This window comes from Peromyscus leucopus, chromosome 3, assembly GCF_004664715.2.
Source record: "Peromyscus leucopus breed LL Stock chromosome 3, UCI_PerLeu_2.1, whole genome shotgun sequence".
NCBI classification, from domain to species: domain Eukaryota; kingdom Metazoa; phylum Chordata; class Mammalia; order Rodentia; family Cricetidae; genus Peromyscus; species Peromyscus leucopus.
This window is the reverse complement of record NC_051065.1, coordinates 9,345,876-9,369,068: the sequence shown is the minus strand read 5'-3', so window position 1 is coordinate 9,369,068 and position 23,193 is coordinate 9,345,876. Positions and strand designations below refer to the sequence as shown.

Below are 23,193 nucleotides of genomic sequence, written 5' to 3'. Positions count from 1 at the left end.
CTTCCTAAACAGGCATACAAAATCCAAAATCACATTGGAATCTTCCTGCAACATTGAACTAACTATACACACTATTCCCCTCCCTTCTTAGGGGAAATCAAAAATTCACTTTACACTATTAGCAACAGCAAACTCTGAGAAGAGAGCCAGACGACACCAGTGGGAAAATGGGTATGTCAGTTCAGGTACCTGGTGAATGATGGTATTTGTGGGTCTTTAAATGATGAGGCAGGTCAGTGTCTTATGCATGAAGGAAAGTCAAGTGATGAAAACAAAATGCATAACAATATATATGGTATGTCCCACTTTTTAGAGCTCTGCATATGTGTCCACACAGAGGAGGAAGGGAAAATGTTCTTTTACAACCTGGCTGTGGGCTGAGGAAATGCAGAGTCTGGCAAGAGAGGGGAAGACTCCAGCTACTCTGTGTAGTAAAGTTACAGGAATCCGAGGACTGTTCCCTGGCAACTGGAGAGAGCAGAGCAGTGGTTCTTGTTTCTGGCCGCACATTAAAATCACCTGGGGATCATTTGCAGCCCCTTCCCAGACTGAGGAAATCAGAACCTTGAGGGGGTGGGGCAGGCAGGAGGCCCAGGCCCTGACAGAACTTGTAGTCCTTCAGGTAATTCTAATGCATAGCCTGAGCTGAGCATTGATGTCCCGGGACTGCAAGAGAGAGTGTAAAGAGTTTTTGCTTCACTGCAGGAGTCTGGGGGTCTCTGGGAGGCAGAGCACAAGAAAAGGCCTGGGGCAGGGGAGGGCACCACCGCATTTCAATGGACCTGGAAAACTAGTTATCTAATTACAGTGGTTTCCCACTCTGTGTTTCTGGGGTGTCTGAATCACCAGGAAAAAATTTCCACAAGAAACAATCTCCACTGTGGCTGTTTGGGAGAGAATGAAAGATGGTACCCAATGGTGTGAGTCCCTAGTCCAATGGCTTTGCATGTTAGTAGGCCACACAGAAAAGCTGAATGAGTGGGAGGGGGACACTCTAAGGTCTTCAGACATACTGGGTAAAGAGCTAGGGGCTTCCCATGCACAGCTGGTGATGGAGGAACTGGTAACATCTTATTTGGATGATACAAGATTGAATAACCAAATCAGAGTACTACTTTGTACTACAGTCAAGTCTTCCATGATATATCTAGATGCTTATTCGAAAATTTGAAAGCAATAATACTTACTGGCCCTCTATATTTATGACTTCAATGAAGTATGGAATAAAAAAAAATAGGAGGGACTTCAGAAAATTCCTCAGATTAAAACTTGAGTTTGTATTTGTGAACTCTATGCTGAGTCCACCCAGATGAAGTACAGATTTAGGCAGACTGCAGCCTCCACCATCTCATATATCTTCAGTCTCTCTCCACCACTCACTGTTTGAACATTGTTCATGCACATCTTGTTCATGCGTATTGTTAGGTCTATGATACTTGTGTCCTTACTGAACATGTACAGGCTATCTCTGATCATTATTCCCTAATCAATATGACATAACAACTATGTAGCATTTAAATTGTCAAATGATGCAAATTGAAGGAGATATAAATATGTGTGTGCATATATATGTGATGTACAAATAATACACTATTTTATGTAAGGGGTTTAAATATCTCAGATTTGGATATCCACAGAAGATTCAGAAATCAATGGGCCACAGAAGCTGAGGCATAATAGTATTGTTAACCATGAAGTCAAGTGCAGTGATGTCCTGGGGCTGAATTTTATTAGCTGCTAGCCTATGCCACAGCCTTTCTGGCATGAAGGACACTCTTAGAATGGAGGGCTAGCTTCACAGCTGAGATTCGGCATTCTGTCCTCCTCCTCTGCACACACACTTCCCTCGATGCCAGGTTTCCCTTTTGTCTGATCATTCTTTCTGCTTGTAATACATGTTTAACTCCTTTAAGGTGCACAGAGGATACATTTTCTGAATTCTTGCGTGTCTAAGGTCTTACTTCAGCCTTTGCATTTGATTAATAGCTTGGCTGGGTATAGAATTCTGGATTGAAAATAATTTTCCCTCAAGTTTAGAGCTGTAGCCCTGCAGGCTCTTTGCCTCCAGTGCTGCCAATGGGAAATAGGACATCTTACTGATTCTTTTGCTATGGATTCATTTTGGCTTTTGTTTTATTTTTTTTTCTTTCACGAAAACTTCTAGAATCTTTCTCGTGTTCTTGGTATTCTGAAATATCACACCTCAGGAATTTTTCCCATTCATTAATCCTCCCTGACAGTTATAGACCTTTTCAACCTACACTGGTAGACTTCAATGCTGAAATATTCTCTTTAAGATTTGCCTTTCTCAACTTTTCATAGTCTTTGTGACATTCTAATTGGCTCATAGACCCTGAAAATTCATCCTCTATGCCTTTCAATTTTATTTTTTTCTTGAAGAATTTTCTTGAGGAAAAAATGTATTAAAGTAACATTTCTGGTTCTTTACATCCCTTGTTCTTTTCTCCCCAGACTGGAAAAACTGACTTGCCCAAATGGTGAGTCTGAAGGAAGGGCTAACGGCTTTTCCTTTCTTCTTCTGTGGGATCTGCTAGCCTGTTGAGAAAACACACTATGACCAAGCCTCTCAAACCAGCCAGCGATCTCATGAGTGGGGTTCAATGCCTAGCCTTTAAAAGGGCAGAGTCCATGTTCTGGGGTCTCTTTGGAAGCACTGTGCTGCACAAGGCTCCCATCCCTTGGTGCAGCCTTTCCCCAGCCGGCAGTGAAATCGACATGTTTGCTCCATCTGTCTGTCCATTTGGTACCTGGTTTCAAACTCGAGTGAGAAATGGGGGATTGTGTGTGACCTCCTCAAATTCCATTTATCACTTGGGTTTTTGCTTTACTTTTGGGAGAGTTCTTTAGCTTCCTCTTCTGATTTCTTGCTCTCTTGCCATCCCTATCCACTTTTATTTACAGATGCTACTGTTTCCTTGAATCTCATGAGAAGACTGACCAGGCTTTGTGAAATTTCTTCTCTACTTCCTAAATTACTGATTTTAATCTGGCAGTCATTTTCCATTTTATGGTACACACTTTTCCATTGCTCAGTTTATCATTTGTGTAGCTATATATAAATACTGTTTTCTTCTTTTGCTATCTTCCTGTTGTAGAAGAACCAATTGCAACCTTTTTCTCTCCAGTGTGAGACTGACAGCTTCATTCACAGCCTCAGATAAATACCATCATGCAATTCAATCTCCACTTCTCTGTTGTCTCTTGAAATCTCTCCTAAAAGCTCTCCTGCTCTGTTCCTCTCTTTGATTCTTACTGGAGGCCATGTGCACAGTCCTATGCTGGGCATCTCTATTCAGTCACACAGCCCTCGTGAATCTGTATGTCACCATACTGGCCAGAATGATTCTCAAGGACTCGCTCCAGCACTGCGTGTCTGAAACCCATCTGATTCTCACTCTGTGGGATCTGGTCAACCTGTCACCACAAGCTTGGTGGGTGCTACAGCCAAAAAAGGCAGATGTGGGAGAAAACTCCCAAGGACAGCAGCAGCTTTTTGGTGTTCAGCACTAGTACAAAGAACATTTTTAGCTCAATATATATCATTTTTCCTAACATTCTCCAGTGGGTTGCTGTAAGGTTAAAAATCTAACTGATCATATTTTTATGAAACTCTTAAATATTTGACTTTGATAATTTTTAAGTTTTTTTTTACTTAGAGCCTACTTTCTACTTTTAGAATTTAATGTTTTAAACTTCCTTTTATTAAAAGGAACTCTATATATTAGCATTCTATATCACAGAGACAAAATTCTGAATGCTAAAAGAGAGAAAAAGTAGGCCGGATGGTGGTGGCACGTACCTTTGACCCTAGCACTTGGTAGGCAGAGGCAGGAGGATCTCTGTGAGTTCTAGGCCAGCCTGGTCTACAGAGCTGTTAAACAGAGAAACCCTGCCTCGAAAAAACAAGGGGGGGGATTATAGAAGGATACATACATTGTGTAGAAAATTCTATTTAGATTTCTTTGTCCAGCCTGCTATCAGAATATAACAAAGAGGCATAATATTCATTAGGTTCTTCTTTTATGCCAGACCATGTTTTGTGTTGTGGAGTAGCTGTTTTATTGAATCAACACAAGCATATAAAGTCTATTATTACCCGCCCTTTCCAGGAGGTCCGCAGGCCCTTAGGGAGACGTGCAGGGGGGTAGTATCTGACGCCTGGGGTTTCACATTAACTCCCTTGCTAGTCTTCTTGGTCTGGGATTTGTGAGGCCCTGGGTACATGTTCTCCAGATCCGGTGAGTCCTGCATTTTTCTACACACAATGTCCGAATCTTTAATTATGTTCTGAAAAGCATTATTTTGCCAATGGTAAGAACAAACTTCTCTCAACGAGAAGGTATTCTACACCAGCTTTTATGAAAACCAAACAGAAGGAACAACCAAGGTGGCCTCATCAGGTTTTCTTAAAGAATAGAAGAATTATTTTATATTCATGTTGCCAAGCTTACAAACCCTAAATTGTGTTATACTCATTTCCAATTAGAAAAAGTCCATCTACTATATATTATACAAAATACTTGCCCATGATTGATTGGCCTTGCCTTAGAAATCAAATATATGATTTGTTTTAGGTTTACTACCTGGTAAGTACTTATAAACTGAAGCATTGGAAGACATGTTGGTGCTCCGATTTTTAGTTCGTTGTATTGGACAAAGCAGCCAACATATTTCTGGTCCTATCAGTTTTCCTGAGGAAACACACATTAAAAACACATTATTTAATTTCCAGATTGGCTTAGAGCCAAGGGCATTTATTACCAATTAAATGCTTTTGACAGGCCCACATCTCTAAGATAGGAGTTACTGAACACTGAAACAATTTATATCCTTCAACTGTGCATGCACTGGAACCAGGGAAGCAAGGAATGTTTATTAGAAAAGGTGCAATTGGTTAGCTTATGCAAACATTTATTAAGTCCAATAAGGTACTGTGATTTCTTCAGTTCTGTCATCTATTAAAAACAGTGACTGTAGGTGGGCTTAGGAAATATAAGGTGTGGGGTTTGTATTTGTAGGATTTAGCATTCCCATAGACCAACCATATATACAATAATTCTAGTTGACAAATGATGCAGGGCTAAGACACATTCTCTAATAATAGAACTTTCATGGAACTGAAATAACTTTGTTAAGAGTTATCCTCTGTTTGAGAACTTTAACTTTGGTTGGGTTGCGATTCATGTAATATATAGTGTATCAAATGCACATTAATTTGAGATTTAATGAGACAGAGGCTGGTGCTTACTCTGACTTTTCAAAATCTACAATTTTTGTACATTGTACAAAAAATACAAAAAACTGAGTTTTTAGTATTATGAACTAAGGGGATCGGCTGGGAAATGGGGGTTTGCAAACTGAGCTTCGTGCCCTGTGAAGATGCTGGAGGTTGTTAACGGGAAGGGCAGGAGGAAGAGAAGTGCACACGGTTTGCGCTGCAGCACAGTTTGGTTCGATCCCTCCCTTGCCCGTTGACATTCCTTGCTTTTTAAGAGTGGGATTTCTTTTTCATCATATGCCAGTTCTCTGAAGTCCGATCCATTTGTTTATTACCTATTTCAAGTGATATCAGGGGATCTATTTTTTGATATCTTTATTAGAACTTAGGTTTTTGTTGTTGTTGTTGTTTTGTCTTAAGGTTCTGCTTACCAGTTATACAACACTGATTTTATGTTTACTTTGGAGGCATTTCCTGTGGATGAACTTAAAAGTGTTTGCTGTGCCCCGGCTTTCCAGGGGGCCACTTGAAGGGCCTTGGTGCTCTCCCTTTCCAGTCTTTGCCTGGTACTTGTTTGGGCAGAATGCTGGAGTCCCTCATTCCAGAAGGTCCTCCCCTACAAAATGCAGGGTACCAATGGAACTAGGATTTTCAGATCACTTCAATTGGTAAATAAAGCCAGTTTGTGTCCTGATTCTGACTCCTTTATTATACTCCTGTTTCCTCACATGTAAAACTTACTTAACTTTTAGGTTTTCTTGAAATCTGGTGCATATGTATGGGCATCTTGTTTTCTATGGCAATGCTAGTTAGGGAGCCTGTCCAAGGATGTGTTCAAGTTTTATAGAATCTTGCCTTATTGCCCCAGTCAAGATGACATCTATAGGTAGAATTGCTCACATTACCATAGACAATACTATGTTTTATTTTACAAAAATCAATATAAACAGTTACCAAATGCTCTGTTTTATAGTTAATTAATATCAGAGAGCAAACTATAACATTCCTGACACTGATACTTAAGACTGGTCATAAAATTCAAGGAGCTAGAAGTAGTCTTGCAATTTTATTAATAAATCTATTTTTAATCATTAATTCAAATATATTATAAAATGTTTTAGCTTTGATACCCATTACTCTTTCAAAGTAGACTTAATAGGAATTGAAAAATACATGAAAATTGAACCAAAGTATCGTGTCTTTCCAGTGACATCCAAATGTCTTGGCACAGTACTTAAGGATCTCTAGGTGTGGCAAAGATACATATGCAGCTTTTGCTCCCATTAAGTCTGTCAGTAGCTTCCCCATGGAACTCTGGTCATTCCTCACCTTTATACCTTACATTCCATCAATCCTGAAGGGCATTTCTCTATGGGAAGTCTGTCTCTAGCTTGTAGGCTTCGTGTGTGTGTGTGTGTGTGTGTGTGTGTGTGTGTGTGTGTGTGTGTGAGAGAGAGAGAGACAGAGAGACAGAGAGACAGAGAGAGAGAGACATTTATCTCCTCAGTTAACATATCCTACCCTAGTCTGCCACTTGACACAGCTTGTCTTGTACTTAAATGCCACCATCTCTCTGACTAAAAGTTACTTTTGTGGCCACGTACTTCTTCATATCCATTTTCTTATCTGACTCAGTACTCCCAAATATGTTTGTCCAGAGAGCTTTGACAAGTTGTCTTTTGAACTAAGTAACACATCATGCTTTCAGTAAGACATAGTGCTTCCAGACTTGTAGTGTCCTTCATTGAAATTCTGTGAATCTCTCAAATGAGATCAAGTGGCTTAAGCTGAGCTCACAATGACCCATGGCAATGTTTTCAACATTAAGACATTTCCTTGTTAAAATGAATTGCTACCTAAGAGTCTTCTTTGTAAAAAAAAACAAAACAGGTGTCCTTCATTGTGTGGATTTATGTCCAGGTCTTCAATTCTATTCCATTCATCAGCGTTTCTGTTTTTATTACTATAAATATTGTAATATTTTATTATAATGTCATGTTGTTTTTATTACTATAACTTTAATACTACAACTTGAAATCTAGGGTAGTGAAAGACACCAAAGGAGTGAGCACAAAGTCTCACCTCTAGCTAAGGAGATGTTTGCGACTGAGACCCACTGGGAGAGGGAAAATTAGTTTTCATCCCTATAGTGACACTGGGTATATCAAGCACACTCCAGGGAGAGCCTCGTGCTCAGGAGTGGTTGACAGATACAGAATGTCTCTATGCCTTGTTTTTTGATGTTGTTGGCTTTTGTCTTCTATTTGTTTTTGTTCTTTTCAGGGAGAGAAAGAGCACAGTTGGGTGGGTGGGGTTGGGGAGGAGCTGGAGGAGTGGAATTCATGATCAAAATAGATTGTTTGAAAGAATTTTAAGAACAGAAAGATTAAAGAACAGCGAGGAACCCCATGCTCAGTGCAGAAAGTCTGTGAGATGAATCCACACAAGGGAAAATGGCATCGTCAAAGCCACCTCCCAAAGACAGCAGCTGCTGCCTCTTTGGCTTTTTAATTTAAAAAAATAGAAATACTGTTTGTTTTTCTAGAAAATTCAGAAGCAGAGACAATGTGGAAATATAGACATGTGCCTTTGGGCAGACACAACTGTATTTGAACCCCAGGCCAGGTGTCCCATTACCACCTGGCCCTATGTTGCCCCCCTTATCTCCTTGTGGGCAATTTCTGACCTGTAATTAGAAATATTCGTGCTACTTTTTAGTTCTATTAATATGTAGGAAGACCCTATTATAAAACATTTAAAAAGACTTTATAAATTAGCAAAACTATGCCCATTTTATTAGTGCATTGGACTGTACAGAAGATAAGCCTGTAGACAGAAAAACTGATTAAACCCTAAAGAACGGTTCATGTTGGGTTTGGGCCAGCTTCTTTTACCCAAGTTATAAACAACTTTGACTCCACTAATGGGAAAAGGACTTTTGCTCAGCAGCTCATACAGGCCCAGAGGCCTGAGCTACTTGCTTATACTTATCTTCCCATACTCTGCATATTTCATTTAACATTTCATCTGACAAATCCAGTGAGCAAAATCACTGCTATTGCAAGATGAATGCTAAGGTGGAACCAATATTAAATTCCATGTTCTTTCTGTTTTCACTATAATAAGAGATGGATTTTGGAGAAAATATTTTTATAGAGTTCTGTTATGGAAATTCATATTCTTAAAGAAATTTCTGGAGTTGTTAAAGAGCAGTATTTGATTAGATTTAAAGATTATTTTGATTCAGATTCTCTTAGGACAGTTTAATGAACTGGAGATTATTTCTTCTTAGAAAAAGAATGGAACAATTGAAAAGGCCCCTGCAAGCTCATGAAAGAGGATACATGGTGGCTCTGGACCGGGTGTTGTTTGCGGGTCATTCACTAAAAATGATCTTACTCTAACATGCACGTCTCCACAGTGTGGCTTCGGACTCACAGCCTGGAAGCTGTGGAGGAACGGTTTTGAACCAGGTGAACTTACTTCCTAGTTCTATCTGGAACCAGAAACCTAGACGCAATGAAAGACAAACCTCCGGTGAACATGAAGGAAGAAAAGAATTATAGAATCTCTTGAAAATGGTTAGAATGAATAATGCAGACTTAGACGGTATTACAGAAGAGAAACGTGAGGGTGCTCTAACCAGCTGTCATAATAAGTTAATTAAACTGTAGTTATTGGGGGGAAATTGAGGTCTTACATGGATGGCAGTGTTGAATTGTGACAGCATTGGCTAAACAGATATGTCTTGGAACAGATGACTTTTCTTTCAAATAAAATATATTACTCCCCCTGCCCTGTTACTCGTTACTCTCAGTTTTAAAAGTAGATGGTATTCATATCAGACAATTTGGAAAGCACTAAAAAGCAACAGAATAAAAAACCTGGACTGATGTTCCTGTGAGTCCTGGGAGGCTGGGGTTTCTAGACTGGGTTTGTTGGAAACCTAGCTCAGGAGGACTGCCTTCAAACATGAACCCAGCCTGTTCTCATTTTGATTCCACAGACCTTCTGTTGCGAAGAAGGGGGAGTTAGTACTGGGGGCCTAATGACCGCAAGAAGAGAATTAGAGACGCATGTTTATCTCAATACATTTACTCTCATTAAAGTTCATATTCACTGACATCATGCATCTCCTTGAAAAAGTCTGCCCACCCACCATTAATTAAAGCCACATTTTAAAAAGTCAGTGTGTGCACTTTTATTCCAATCAAAAGTAGCCTCCTAAGTTTTGTGGAGTAGGCAGGAGAATATCTGAGGCCTGACAGCTGTTCACCTCTTTGCAGTGAACAGTCATGTGATTTACATTAAAACACTTGTTTATGTAGGCCCTCGTATGTAATAGCTAAGATCTATTGTTTTGAAGATTAGAGCTATTCAGTGTCTAATGACCTATTATAAAAACTTCACATATATTGTAATAAGTTGACACTCTTTTGGATACAATGTCGAGTCATAGAGCCTATCTTTCCAAATAGAGGAGTCTAGTTAAAATACCCCCATTCAAATCATTAAGCAGTGCACTCCTATCAAAGACACCACACTTTGTAACTTACATGTGCTCTATGGATGTCAAAACAAAGGTCAGTGTAGATTATTTTTATCTAAATCATTGCACAAACAGTATTTACCAATTTAGGATTGCACAATCATAGTCTATAGTCTTGGCAGTGGCCACCAGAAGCTCACAATTTCACACAAATAAAGAATGTTCATGTTTAAGTTCAAAAAAGGTACTGTTTGTAAACAGCTCAGGTCACACTCATCCTATTCATGTGCCAAATAAGAGGCCCTCTTCTTCCACTTCTTTTAAATGAGATTCGTTCCTTGCAGGAGCACAGTAAGAGGATTACATACAAACAGATCTGGAGTCTTTTTCTATGCTTTTTCATATCACTCCCTTCTCCACATCTTTCAATTTTTTGCTTATTTTTTTATTTTTTTACAAAATAATATTAGGTATATCTGATGTTTTATTGACAAAAGGCAAATTATAGCTATTTCTTCTGGCAATTATATTATCTTATAGTGGTTCAGACCAAATATTTGATTATCTCGGCCAGTTTCTGTTTTCTGTCCAAAGGCACCAATATCAATACTCTGGTCCTCTTGTTACTCTGGCCAAGCTGCCACCTAAACAGTCCTACCTCATTAATGCATTGTCCATAGGCACTGAGGCAGTTTAATACCAGGTTGAAGTACCTTGGCCTAGTAGTTAAATCTGAGTTCTAGTCCTGACCTCTGACTAACTCTTGGTGAGAACCTTGGGAACTTTAGCTTTTTTATACACCAAATGGGTGTTTGAAGGGGATTGCAGACCAGAGTCCGATGGACTGGGAGGTTCATCATGATGAAAGGATAAGGGTGTTTCTTTGGTTCTCTTATTCAACCAGTAACATAAAAAGGGAAGGGGGTATTATAGCTAGTGCTGTTTCTGGCTTCAAAAGAGAGTACTCCTGCATTCAGGAGAAGCCAACCCACCATGCTTGGTGAATTGCTTTCATGAACTATCTAGAAAATGCTCTGGGTATTGATACACCATACAAGTATTCAATGTGCTATTGCGATTCGGGATGAAGAACTATCTGGCAGATGATACCTCCTGCCTGGACTCCACACTATCCAGAGGGATCATAAAATACTTGACTCACAAAACTGCTCCAAGCAATGGAGTGGATTCCTTGAACGCAGTTGTGGGAAGGAGGTGGGGTATGGGTGGGGATGTCCCAGCCCAGTTGGTGGCACTCTTTAGAACAAGTGGCCCCAGGCTGGGGGTCAGCAGAAAACCATGTCTACACTGCACTTAGTCAACTCTAGGAGATCTGAAGATAAGGCCACAGGGCCCTCAAGTGAGCAGGAGAGCAGGCCTACCTTCCTTCCAGCCCTGTTGTTGTGAAGGTTCATCAGGGCTCGGGCATCCTTCCCTTTTCTCTCCTTGGCGTCTACAAAGGCACGGGCGAACTTGATCCCATAGTCAATGTTGTCGCTGCAGCCACCCCAGTCGAAGGCGCCTTTGCTGTCCTTGGCACTTCCTTTCTTCTTGGGGTCGCAGGAACAGGACTTTAGTTCTCCTTGGCTACAGGCCCTGGTGATGGCAAATACAACGCCAGCTGAGGAGATGGCGTAAACAAAGGCAGACTCCCGACTACCTGCAACAAAAATGCTCTTCTTAAAAGCGGTCAGAGAGCCTCTCTTGAAGTGTCCTGCATTGCTATCACATGGTGGCTGCTGGGCATTCCATCTCCTATGGTGTTCAAGGGTTCTTTTCTAGATCCCAGGCTGTTTCTTTAATGTGAATCACTTATACTTAATGTAGGGTTTGGTCCATTTAAATATCTAATGTCCAACTCTCCTTATCTACAGAGTAGAAAAGATAAAAGATGGACTTGCTCCTGGTTTCAGCGAATCACATTCACCCCAAACGCTGGATGTCCCAGAAGAGTACAACTGGCATGAGTCATCTTAGTTTCTCCATCTATAAAACAGTCTGGATTCTACAGCCCTATCATTCATTCCATTGTATGCTTTAGAAGTCATGATATCACAGCTTGGAAAAAAGCTGTCAAGACAGACACTTGTCTATAGTCTTGGCTACTCCAGAGGCCAGGGTGGAAGACTGCTTGAACCCAAGAGTTGGAGGCCAGAGCAAACAAACACCCTCCCAAATCTCTAGGCATTTCTGAAGACACTAAGGCAATTTTAACTTACCGACAGCGCAACACTGAAATCAAGAAAATCTTGGGGCTAGAGTAGGAAGAGAATTCAGTCAGCCACCAGCCCCTGGCATTAACACTGGAGAGCTGGCTTGCCATCAACTCTCACAAGTAATTGGAAGATTGTTGAAGGTGATATGCAATATCCTTGCATTATATACTGTGTCTAACTACTAAGGTGATTTCCCTTTCTTCTGGAACACCTGCACTAATCATTGGTATTGGGTCAGAGACAGTGAAAAGCTTTTCCTTTGGTTTTTCTGGAAAGAAACAAATTTACCGCCTATAATTAGACTTGGGCAAGAACTCTTTGGGGGCTTTCGTAGACTTGTTCTTTATTAGAGAGCAGCCTACTTTCACTTACAGGCTGAGAGGTACATATTTCAGTGCAATAACTACATTAAATTATTTTTAATAATCTGTAGTAACTCATAACACAGTGTTGTGGTAGAGTGACAGATATAAGGCTCTTTGGGGTCTGTGTGCACCTCATTTTTCAAGTGGAACTGTATTTCATTGTTATTAGCATAGCTTTTTATTAATGGTTGCTGCAGCAAATATATTAACAATCAAAATAGAAGCTGGACAAACTAATGCCAATGTAAGGCAGAAAGCAGAGAACCATTCAGTGATTCAATCTGTCAAGACTAGTGTGACTTTTTGAACCACACAGCTGGGAGAACAGACTACTTTTTCGCATTGAAACCTTACTCCTTTCCAGTGTCCCTCTGTGCTACAGCTTTCTGTGCATCCCTTGCAAAATTTGCATTGATAGTCTCATCATTAAAAACCAGGAACACATATCTGCACCATAGTAAATGGCCCTTACCTCGGCCCTTTAGGAATATCTCCCTCTAAAACTCTAACCATCTAAAAGGGAACCGGTTATTTCCAGGGATAATCACTTAGATGAGTATTTGCCATAGGTAGCAAGCAGTGCTCTAGAGAGAACGGTGGGCTCCTGGGAACTGTTTCAAAAGTCCCTTCATAAGCAAAAGCTTATGCTCTACGGCTCACACAGCTGAGGAGGAATTGAGAGGTGCTGAATAATATGGCTTAATTTTGTTTATGGGCTTTTAGATAAATAACACATTTATTTTTATAGTTTTGAAAAATTTCTTGCTGACAGTTGTTTGTTTGTTTTTTGGTTTTCGAGACAGGGTTGCTCTGTGTAGTTTTGGTGCCTGTCCTGGATCTTGCTCTGTAGACCAGGCTGGCCTCGAACTCACAGAGATCTGCCTGGCTCTGCCTCCTGAGTGCTGGAATTAAAAGTGTGAGCCACCACCACCCAGCAGTTGTTTTATCATTGAACATCTAGTTTGGGATTTGGAACCCAGTGTCCATATTTACAGATATCATATGTGGGAAATAACCATACATGATTAATATATTTACCACTAATCTTATAATTTGAGCAAGACATTTTGTAAGTGAGAAAAAGCACTGAAGATGTGGATCATAGCATATTAGGAACTCACAGTATTTTAAAAGCACTAGAGAGGTTTCTAAGGTGCAAAATTCATCCTCATGCGACTGCTGAACAATCACATTAACTTGTTGACTTGACCAAAAAATAGTCATTTTCTACAATTCAAAAACAATTTCTGAAAAATAACCCATCTTTATAGATATTTGTTATTAGTCACACATATTCCTTAATGTCTAGATATTACCACATGACTTTTTGTTTTACCTCCAGATGTCGAGGGACATGTAGATATGAACTTAAGATGTTTTCAGTTAAGTGTTTTAGATGATTCACTAAAATGCTATGTGTGAAATAGTAGCACATTTTGAGATCTGGCTTCATAACAAAACAAAGTTGGATCACGGGGTTCTTAGAGAAACTGGTTCTCCTTCAGCTCATCACAACTGAAATAAGATCCTGATCTAAATGATGATATGGATGCTTCCTGGTGTGTTACTGTTGAAGCTGCTATCATTTGAGGATTGAGAGCCAATGCCAACTAGCCAGGCAGGGTTTGTTTGGGTTCAGAGGCGAAACACTGAGCTAGAGTTTCTTGAGGGTCATGGGTTGTCCAACTCTTAAAAAATGCTTTCTTTTATCCTTACTTTACTTTTCTTACATCCTGTTGTCTTTTCCTCTTGTAATTTACAAGGATGAACCCTGATCACCTTTTTTTTTTTAAGCCTATTCTAGAATTTCAGAGATATCTACTTAAAAGACTATGTTTGGGCTTTTCACTACCTGTGAAAGAGTAAATTCCAAATGTTCTTAAAAGTCATTCTGAGCCGGGCGGTGGTGGCAGCACACGCCTTTAATTCCAGTACTCAGGAGGCAGAGCCGGGCAGATTTCTGTGAGTTCAAGGCCAGCCTGGGCTAGAGAGTGAGTTCCAGGAAAGGTGCAAAGCTACACAGAGAAACTCTGTCTTGAAAAACCAAAAAAAAAAAAAAAAGTCATTGTGTTTTACTCTGGGTCTCTAGGGCGCACAAGGCAATTGTTCTCCACTTCTGAATTATCATAGGGGACTTTAGTAGCAATAATGATGTCCCTACAGCGATGTTAGCCTTCGTCTTCCCCGATCAATTGCCTAAAGGCACATTTAGGTTTCTAACAGAGAGTTCTTCACAACTGTACATTGAAATGTCCCTCTAAGTAATTAACTGTAAGAGGTCTATGGATTACTTCACTGGAATTTCATGATTATTTCCAGGATAAGCTGCTGTAGGCCAAATTCAGCCCTCCACAAACCAATACAAAATCATCACTGACAGTTGCAGGGATCTGCAGAGATGTCTGGGAAGAAGTTGGCCTTCTGTGAAGAGTGGAAAGAAATGATGTGCTTTGAGGGTTTGAAGTTTTTAGCACCTTGGCAAAGTGCTCAGAGTCATCTCTAGGAAGTCCCAATTGGAAACCTTTATTTACCTGGGGCCATAGGCCTAGTCAATTCGTTCAGTTTTCTCCATTAAATCTCTTCCCTCTCAGTGACTGCAAAGTGTTCTATGAAATGATCCTCAGCTTGGCAGAGATGCCATCTTTTGGATCATTTGTTGAAGCTGTTTCCTTTCAGGTCAGTGTCATGGCTCAGCAAGAAAGGCCTCAGTTGACCCTCTGGAATGCACAGTGGGAAGAGAGACCCCAATCCTGAAACTTGTCTCCTCACCTTCACATGCCTCCACCCCTGCCCAGTAATAATACATTTCAAAGTTCTAAACTGCTTCCTTTCACTTGTGATTTAAAGGCTGTTTTTATTTTCACAGGTCCATAAGTAAAGGACTTAATGGACCTATAAGTTATCGCTGTATAAACGGGAATTTCCTCTAGTTGAAAACCACTGGAAACTCTTGATCTATTTTAATCAGGGAAAACCTACAAACAATACACCCTGTGATGACTTGTGATGGATATTTGCAAATTCCCTTTGACAAGGTCCAGCACTAATTGATTTACTGGTGAACTAATCTAGGTGAAGTCTTAAAATTCCATGAGGCTGACATTTGCTATTATCCTTTCAAAAATTTGCGATGTCATCTCGAAACTCTAAAAGGAATGCATAAGAATATAGTTCTTAAACAAGAGAATAAAATTGCAGAGTATCACAGTAAATTAACTTTAGGGATACTCTAAGAGTGAGAGTACTACGCCCTTGGGGGATTTTAGAGACATTCATTTATGCATTTGGCCTCATAAAACCCTGGGGCTCTGATGATGACATGGTAGAAACACCCTCTTAAGCATTACCAAGTGCACAGCCTGGATGATTTTCTTGGGAATGGGAGGGAGGGAGTGGGGTGGGCAAAAACAAGTGTAAAGTTCTCTGTTTCTGTCTTTGCACATAAACTGTTGTGATTCTAGTCAAATTTCCAACCAACAAGTTGGACAGAGTTATTTCTTGAAGAATGCTACTCCTGCCAGCTTAATGGATGAATATTATTGGAAAGTAAAACTTGACTTTAATTTATTTTCTCTGATTATATGAGAATAGGTCACTAGCTTTGAGTTACTTTCAATATTCAGACACTTAAAGGCTCCCTTTATCTAATTAGAAAAATGAATTAAATCTCCCTCTAAGAGAAAAAGAAATCTCTGTATTCAGGGTTCTTAGTCCTCATTCATAAATATTCTTTCTGCCTAAAATGTAGTTGGAAAAGCAACAGGTTCTCACTACAAGTTTACCTAGTCATTCATTATAACAAATGAGTGGGACCTACAATACTCAGGCACCAATCAAAGTGCACAAAATACAGGCTAGTTCCTGCCCTTGTGGAATTTACATTCTATGGAAAATAGTGTTAGGTAGATATAGAGTGAGCCTGATCTAGGTAGTGGAATTCTCAACTAACCAGTCAAAAGTGAGGTGAGATTTGTCTCTACCCACAAAATTTTCACAGTGTATTTTAAATAATATCGATAGTCTTTGGATGATCAAAGATTTGAAAAAACTATCTTGATCTTCAGATCAAATTCTTCCAAAAGGCCTCAGAAATACATTAAAAAAATAAAAAAAGTAAAAAGAGTCCTATGGTTGCTTCTCTTTTTCCAGAGACAAAATTTGATCCCCAATGGTCATGAGTGTTGAAGTGATAGAGCCAAGAATGAAAAGGCACTACCTGCAATCCTTCACCCAAAGTCTCTCAACCTGCTCCACCAAAGGCATATAGACATGAGATCGTTCCTTGACTGCCACACCTCTCATCTCTGGAAGGAGATGATGCTCCCCCAGAGCACAAACTCCACTGCACAGAATGCCGCTAAGAATGAGCAGGGGTTTTGAGCACTCGAGTGGGGGAAGGTCGGGAACCGGGAGCGGGGGAAGGCAGGAGACTCACTTCGGAGGAGGACCCGGCCAAAGAGGCTGTGATCTCTGTCCAGGGTGTTGCAGCTCCAGCGGTGATGCCGGAACTGGTGCTGGCACTCTGCGGTCCACTCAGCCACGCCCAGGCCGATGGCACGCATCACATCTGGGTGGCGGTGGCACAGCTGACGCTGGCGGCTCACCAGGCCGGGCACATTGTCGCACATCACCCTGGAGGAGCCGCCTGCAGCCCTCATGTACCTGTGGGAATCCAAGAGAAAGGCGAAGGTGCTGTGAACAGAGCTAGGCGGTGTTCTGCAGGAGACCAGCACTGCTTGAGCATGAATCCCCAGTCCTCTGCTAACACTAGAAGGCAGGGGCTATTTCATTTCCCTTCCGTGCAGAAGCAGGCAAGGGAAGCATGGCCAATGACCTGGTCAAAGCTACTTCCAAAGAGAGTGATGACTAGCTCCCGAAGTTGGGGCCACCAAAGGATGCTTTGGACAGGGAGGCAGAGGCAGTAGCATTAGGATGCTTTGGACGGGGAGGCAGAGGCAGTAGCTTTGTGAAGATCAGAGCCTGAAGGGGGGGCAGTGTGTTTGGGAGAACACAGAAAGAATTTCAAAGAAGTCTCTGCTCTCAGTGAATGCCATATGTCTGCTTTTGGCTTTGGAGGAAGCTGACCTTTAGAAGTTCCTCAATCCCATTTGTTTGACCTAAATGTCTTCACAACTGCCAGCATCTATCCTATTAGCACCTGCTGGGATCTGATGCTACATTCTTCTTACAAACATGCCATTCTTTCCACACTAAAGAATCCTGAAAATGGTTTCATTTTCTAGTTTTCTGGCACTTATAGACACTTTTTTTTTTTTGAGAGAAAAAAAAATCTTTCTGTTGTTATCAAGAGCACTAAATATTTGGAAGAATCAGCATTATAGGTCCATAAAGTACGTTTTGAAAAGAAACTTTAACAAAAAATTACATCGTTATCTGTGGGCAGATGTTCTCCATTAGTTGTGAAACGTTTAGAAAGGTACTCTTTATACAGCCCAAGCTGCCATGGGTGTCTTTTTAAGTGACCAGACAAGGGGAGTATCTTTTTTCTTGTATTGCCATTATTTTATATGATCATAAAATCATTACAGCTGTGACTTACAAAAATATATTTAAGTGACAGCTGAGAGACAATGTGACAAAATGCTGGGGCAATAAATAATATTTCAACACATATGGAAACAGAAATCATCATTTTATTGAAAGAATGGTCAATCTGATAAGTCATTCTTTGATCCAGTGTCAGCAATGTCAAGTTTACCTAGTCATTCATTGTCACGAGGAGGGAGCTGACACCTCACCCCACCCCCGTTAGCACCAGTGCCTTGCTCTGTCTCTCTCAGGCACTCTAGTGTCTAAACAGTCAGTGACTTTGTCCTGAATTTGCCTGAGAGCCTTACCTTTGTCCAATACCATAAGCTGTGTGTGGGGGGATAGCCAATCTTTCTGAATTGGTATCAGAGTACTTTAATATCTGCCCTGGTACTCTATGTACAAGAATGTTACAGAGTTCTCAACTCCATCTCTTTTCAAGGTCATAAAGTTGAGAGAAGGGGACGATTTCTGGACAGGCAGAGAATACTCATAATAAATCATAGACCAGCATACAAAGACAGCAGCCCAGTGACCCTTTAGGAAAACAGTTTTGAGTAGCATCTTGGGTACCTGAGACCCCGTAGTTTGGCATGGAGGCAATAGTCTGTATCTGGAGGCTGTCTCATTGGGGTGAAGCACCAGGAATGTGGAAGCACGGTAAATAATACAGAATCACAGGCTTCAGGTTCTACAACTTCAACTGCCTGGATTGATTTATCTCAAGATCTCGAGGCAGTTTTTTTTTTTTTTTTTTTTTTTTTTTGAGAATGTGGGGTGGAGGGTGGCAGTTGTAGTTTTCAAGGTGAAACACACACACACACACACACACACACACACACGCACACACACACACACACACGCGCGCACACACGTCTCTATTAGAGTTAGAGATCAGGCTAGCACATTTCTCAGTGGAATAAGATATTGGCTGCTTTTGCTGTCACTCAGCTGGATCCAAACGACCAAACATTAGAGCTCTCATTTGTGGTGCATGTGAATTTTTTGGAGTTGTCAAAGCTAAAACGGGTTTTTGAGAAAAGCGAAGGGGTTAGACTCAGGGTGCTGTGATAAGATCTTGTTGCTCCAGAATCCACAACTGCCAGGACTGAGAAACAGCCAGGGAGGGTCTATGCGACCAGTAGGGTCCCTACTCCCATCTTCAAAAATCCATCAGCACCGCGCCCATATACGTGGACTTACCACCATGAAGAGCTGACCTCAGGGGTGAGCCAGGTCAAGAGCAGAGGGAGCCAGAGCCAGATTCCACCGAGAGGGACGTTCATATTAACCCCCTTGCGTCTGCATCAGGTCAGACTCCGTGTGCGGGCGCCATGCGTGCCCGGAGCAGAAGCGCTCAGCTCCGGGAGCGCCTCGTCACGGCTGCCGGCGCCTCTGCGCCCCCGCCCCCCCGCCGCTCGCGTCTGCGGCTAGTGGTGAGACTCACTGATAAAGTTTCAAAAGACGAGCCCAGCTAGCGATAAAGGGCAGCCGGGACCGCCTCGCCCACAGCCAATTCCCCAGGCGCTGCGAGCGCGCAGGCAGCCCCGAGCTCTGCGTGCCTCCCGCGCACCCTGTCCTTTCGGTTCCCCACCAGGCACAGCCAAAGAAGGGGGCGCTGCGCCGGGCGGGGCGTGGGGGGCACCAGGTTTTATAGAGGAGTGGGAGAAACGATGGCAAGAGATGCCTCCGGGTGAGGAGGAGCAGAAGAGGTTGGCAAATCACGGGATTACCCCGAGCATCATTGAGGCAAAGGCACCTTTGGGGAAGTTCCTAGCCTAAGAGCTTCAGTGGGCTAGGGCCACCCCCGGAAAGTAGGCTCCGTTTTTGCCAAGGCCAGCAGTTTCTGGTAAATTAAGGTCCCTGATCATGCAATATTGGGAGTCAGCGGGGCCCGGGAGGGGATGAGGAGATAACTGCGCACAGGATACAAGAAACCAAAAATGATTTTTCAACTCATTGCTTTCAATACTGGGAGGTAGTACTCATGGGAATTAGGATCTCCAGTGTCTGAGTAGGCTAGGTTGAGAACAGATAGCCTTTGGCCTTGATTCCTGAGTTCCATACACGGAGGGAGTGGGGGAGAGCGGCTCGGACCCAGGAGATCTCACTCAACAGTTTCAGCCAGGGCGCCCTAGGAAGGTGCGGCTTTTATGCACACTCAAGCTCCTCTTAGCGCTGTCGAGGGAGCGCAAAAGCTCACAGAGGGGCTCCTAGGCATCCAGGTGTCTGCTCCTTGGCTTGGACTGCACCTCTCCAGCCAGGGTGCCCAACCTGTACGTCTGGCCAAAGTTCAGTGACGCTGGATCTCAGACTTGGGTCCCCAGAGAGTAGAGATGGGGCTTGCGCCCGAGGGTGGAGCATCTTGAGCAGCAACTGGCTTGTAGCCCCGAGGTTTATCACCGGAAAGGAAGACCAGGAACTTACAGGGACCTTGAACTGTTCCATTGCTCTTTTCCTGGGGCAGGGGGCCACCACCCAGGAGCGTGCCTCGGGGAATAGGGAATATAAAGGGGTTGTATGGTCACTCTGTGTAGGGCAGGCATGCTGATAGGAAGGACGACGGTACTCCCCACCCGCATCGCCCACCTCTTGGGCCAGATTCGCCAGAACGTCAGCTATCGCCCAGCACCGAGCGGTGAGAGGCTGGACGAGGCACAGCCCAGAGATGCCAAAAACCTGAAAGATGCTGTCATCGCCACCCCTTCCCCCTCGCTGTCCGTGGCAGGTCCGGCCCCTCCCAGGCTGACCCAGATACATCCCCTTTTGGGTCCGGAAAGGGAGGAGAGGGAAATAAGCGCCGCGCCACCCACGACTCGGGAAGAGCAGGGCTCCGCGCCAGAGCTGCTCCATATCACTGGGCTGCAACCCAGGGGAAGTTCTGCTTCGTCTTCTCTGGGCGAGGGAGGGGGTGCGCTGCTGTTCTGAGGAGGAACGCACGCTGGCCAGCGGGGGAGGGCCGGGATCACTCCCAACAGCCTTACCTCGTGCACCTCAATTTATGGTCACCAGCCTTCTTTCTGAAGGAAGCAGAGGGACAAGCTAAAATTTATCTCCATTCACCATTGTCTCAGTCTCTTGAAGTACTGCAGTTTCACTTCTAGCAGTAAATAAAACCAGGCAATATATGTGGATTCGGAAAGGTAGACAGGTTACATGGACAATGAGAACGTTAACTACTTTTGAAACGCCAGCTCACAAGTCCCACCCATCCCAGCACATCCTGTCCTCACAGCTCAGGGGCTGTTAGGAACACATGGAGTGTGACCATCCATTTGGGTTCCTTTCCTCTCCGCCCAGGGAATTATATGGCTGGGAGACCTGCCCTTCAGTTGATGGTGAGGCCAATGGAATGACCTAAACCTGAAACAGGCCTCCTAGAAAAGGGATGGACCATCCTCAGAGCCAATTAAATCCTCCCCAAAGAGCTTCATGGGAGGAACACAGGGAAGCGCCACATGCCTTGCAGTTTGGTCAAAAGCAAAGGCTAAGAAAGTTCAAGGGAGGCTCACCCCAGATGTAGGAAAGGTCTGCCCAAACACCCCCCTGACCTGTCTGGACCCGAGGACGATGACTGCTCTCTTCCAGATCTGACTCCACTTCTCTTCCTACTCCACCCCTACTGACCCATTACATAGTGTAGTCCCACACAGCTTCTCTTCCTACCTTCCTTCTTGTATGCATCTCATCTCTTAAACACTCTTGGACAGGGAGTTGGGGAATACTCAAGGCAAGCAGGAGGAAAGGCAAGCCTTTCGTTCATCATTAGAAATGACCATAGTGAAGAGAGTTAACAAATGGCGAGGTAAATTCCACACGTCACCCTGGGTATAGCAGAGGGTGACAGGCAGAATCCACAACGCTTTATATCTATCAACTTAAATGTCTGACTTTTCTATTTCTTCAATCAGAAATATCCGAATTGACCATAAAACTTACTACAATATACAGAATCCAGTTCTTTCCACCCCCAATTAAAAAAAGATTAATGTCAGTTTGCTTATAACTTCAGTATGGCATTTTAGCCAAATGAGTCAGTCTGTTTTCTTAGTTAGATCCATTGTTTGTCTAATCTCCCAGGGCAGAGAAGAGAACTACTTTACTACCAGACTATCTCCACCCTTCAAAAGTGAAGTTACTTCTTCAACTTCATGGCCATTTGTCTTTCAGTCTGAGTTACTTGTTGAGGCAGTGATCTCCAATATAACCATTTGCTTTTTTAAAGCTTTCTTTCTTTTTTTATTATTTTAAATTATATGTATGTGTGTGTGTGCCTGCATGTGGGTATGTGCACATGACTGTAGGAACCCTTAGAGGCCTGGAGCTGGAGTTACAATTGTGTGTCACCTGACCTTGGTGCTGGGAACTGAACTCTGGTCCTCTGGAAGAGCAGCAAGTGTCCTTAACCACTGAACCACATCTCTAGCCCCCTATAACCATTTCTTAACCAAAGAAAAAAAATCACCTAGGTCCCAGTGTGTATTTCAACAAGTTGATGCCAAAGACTTGCTTCTAAGCCCAAGAGAGCAACAGGTACCTGACATTTTATACAGATTCGAAGTATATAGCTGGGTAAAACTATGAGACATCTGTCTCTCCAGGCACTGGACAGTCAGCAGCACACAGTGGACCCCTCAGAGAAAGGAAAACACATGTTATGATCCCTACAACTATCTCATGAATGGCCTGCTTTTTTCTGCTAAGATTACCACCTCCACCACCCCCACCACTCCCCGTGTGTGCAAAACAGAACCCAAGAAAAGCAGGAGTCTCCTTTAATGAAGGAGAGAAGAATTTGTGCTACAGCCCAAACTGACAAGGTAGAATTTCTGAGTTGAGAGAAGCTCTCAGCAAGAAACAGAAAATGTAAAGGTGGACCAGAAAAATCTTATAATTGAAAAATATAGTAACTGAAATACCTATTTTACCAGATAGAGAAAATCACAATATTGAGAAGACAGAAGAAACTTGAAGATAGATTGAAAAAAATACAATGCAAAGAAAATTCTGATAAATGGCAATGACAAATATTTTATTATTACCCATTATGAAGAGAAAATGGAAATGAAAGTGTGAATGACTTCAGTTTCTCATAAATTACAAAGGGAGAGAAAAATAGGAAGAACTTTGTATAAAGCAATGAGAATCATCAGCCCAGAATTCTATATCCGGTGAAAATATTCTTCATGAATAAAAGTCAAATACACATGGACTCAGAAAAAGGAAAACAAAGAGAATTCACTGTGAGAAACCCTTGAGAACTATTGCTAAAAGTGGTTCTGCAAGCAGAAGAGAAATGTTGCAAAAACAGAACTTGACTGGAGGAGATAGGGT

At 42.3% G+C, this 23,193-nt stretch overlaps 1 protein-coding gene across 1 annotated transcript in view; it reads right to left on the bottom strand.

Annotated features, from left to right (window-relative positions):
• Nucleotides 1–19,487, bottom strand: part of Wnt2 (Wnt family member 2) — a 41,141-nt gene extending 21,654 nt beyond the window's left edge. Inside the window, exons 1-3 of the mRNA XM_028871756.2 lie at nt 19,063–19,487; nt 16,745–16,971; nt 11,111–11,388 (exon numbers count right to left, since the gene is read on the bottom strand). Of these exons, the coding sequence (XP_028727589.1) occupies nt 11,111–11,388; nt 16,745–16,971; nt 19,063–19,145 (588 nt within the window). The 5' untranslated portion in view covers nt 19,146–19,487. The remainder of the gene's footprint in view (nt 1–11,110; nt 11,389–16,744; nt 16,972–19,062) is intronic.
• Between the last annotated feature and the right edge of the window lie 3,706 nt (nt 19,488–23,193).